Genomic DNA, 1,240 nt, shown 5'->3' on the forward strand with positions numbered 1-1,240 from the left:
AGAGTCTCCCGATGGTAGGGAGGAGAGTGTTGGTATGAAGACCACGTCCACCACAGGGACCTGGTGGAGGCAGTGAAAAGCCACTTACGAGTAGCCTCCAAGCTGGCTCCCAGCTGTTCCTCTCTGTTCGTACCGATCCAGTACACAGGGGCTGTGGAGGATAAATGGGCTGCAGAGAGAGAGCTCGTAGGTCGCGACTACGTACAATGGTCAATGAGACTTCGACTCAGTTCGGAGGCCAGCCCGACGGCTCGGAACTCAGCGAGAACCTCCTGCAGACCTATGCGGAAGCTTATGTTAATCGTGTGTTTATAAGGGGCCAGGACGACCATTACATCTCCCTCGAGCAGTTCAAGAAGTGGATGAAGGAGCATCTAAAGGAAGAGCCTCTGCCACCGCCAATGAATGAGTAACAACTCAATCAACGCCTCTTCAGTGACGGGCATATCAGCCTTGCGACGACTACCGAGCTCAAAGCCGTGTACCCCATAGTGATGGACGTCCAGTCCGGGGAGGAGAGTTGGAAGAGAGCTGTACTCAGCTCATGGACGGCTCATGAGGTGCTCATTGTGGAGGTCTGCTTGGACTAGAGGGCAGCGGTAGGTCTTCGAAAGGATCATTCGAGCCGAGCACCCAGCATTGAAGGAAATATCACAACGGCCTTGGTCGGGGATTAGAGTCGAAATAGATTGCGCTAATACGGAGATATCGGCCGAGAGACGGGAGACTATGCATGAGCTATGCGAGAAGGAGAAAGTTGAGCCGGGAGGCACACTACAGGTAAATGACTCATTGGAAGATATGATCTAATTTCCCGATCGTAGGTTTTCCTGAGTGTTCGTTTCACATGATTCTGAACTGTGTAACATGGCCCATGCTAGCTACACATCTTGTTATGATCACTTGGTTGAGTTGATACCGTTAGTGCTGTGCGGATGTCCAGGATTTTGATCAGACTGGAACAACAGGAATTAAACTCTACCTCTGTTTGTGTTTCCGCGGAGTGGGAGTGCTTGAAAACCAAACATCAATTCACAGGTGGCGATCGCATACCGAAAGGAAGTTGTGGTTAATAATCAAATCGCTGTTTGTTTCTTGTATCATCATAACCGCTAGTTATTATAATACAATAAACGACCAACGATTTGGGACACGCTCGAGTACATAGACTCTCACTCTCATCGATGATAGATGTATGGAGATATAGCGACTTGTCAGCATTGACGGTGTACCGCGGGGG

The 1,240-nt window shown here is 49.8% G+C and overlaps 1 protein-coding gene across 1 annotated transcript; it reads left to right on the forward strand.

Annotated features, from left to right (window-relative positions):
- Nucleotides 1-206: 206 nt before the first annotated feature.
- On the forward strand, nucleotides 207-413 carry Pmar_PMAR004755 (hypothetical protein; the record flags this gene model as incomplete). Its single annotated transcript, XM_002769762.1, has 1 exon — nucleotides 207-413. One exon carries the CDS (start codon nucleotides 207-209, stop codon nucleotides 411-413), a length of 207 nt encoding a protein of 68 aa, XP_002769808.1.
- Between the last annotated feature and the right edge of the window lie 827 nt (nucleotides 414-1,240).

Source organism: Perkinsus marinus, assembly GCF_000006405.1.
Source record: "Perkinsus marinus ATCC 50983 genomic scaffold scf_1104296964938, whole genome shotgun sequence".
Classification (NCBI taxonomy): domain Eukaryota; phylum Perkinsozoa; order Perkinsida; family Perkinsidae; genus Perkinsus; species Perkinsus marinus.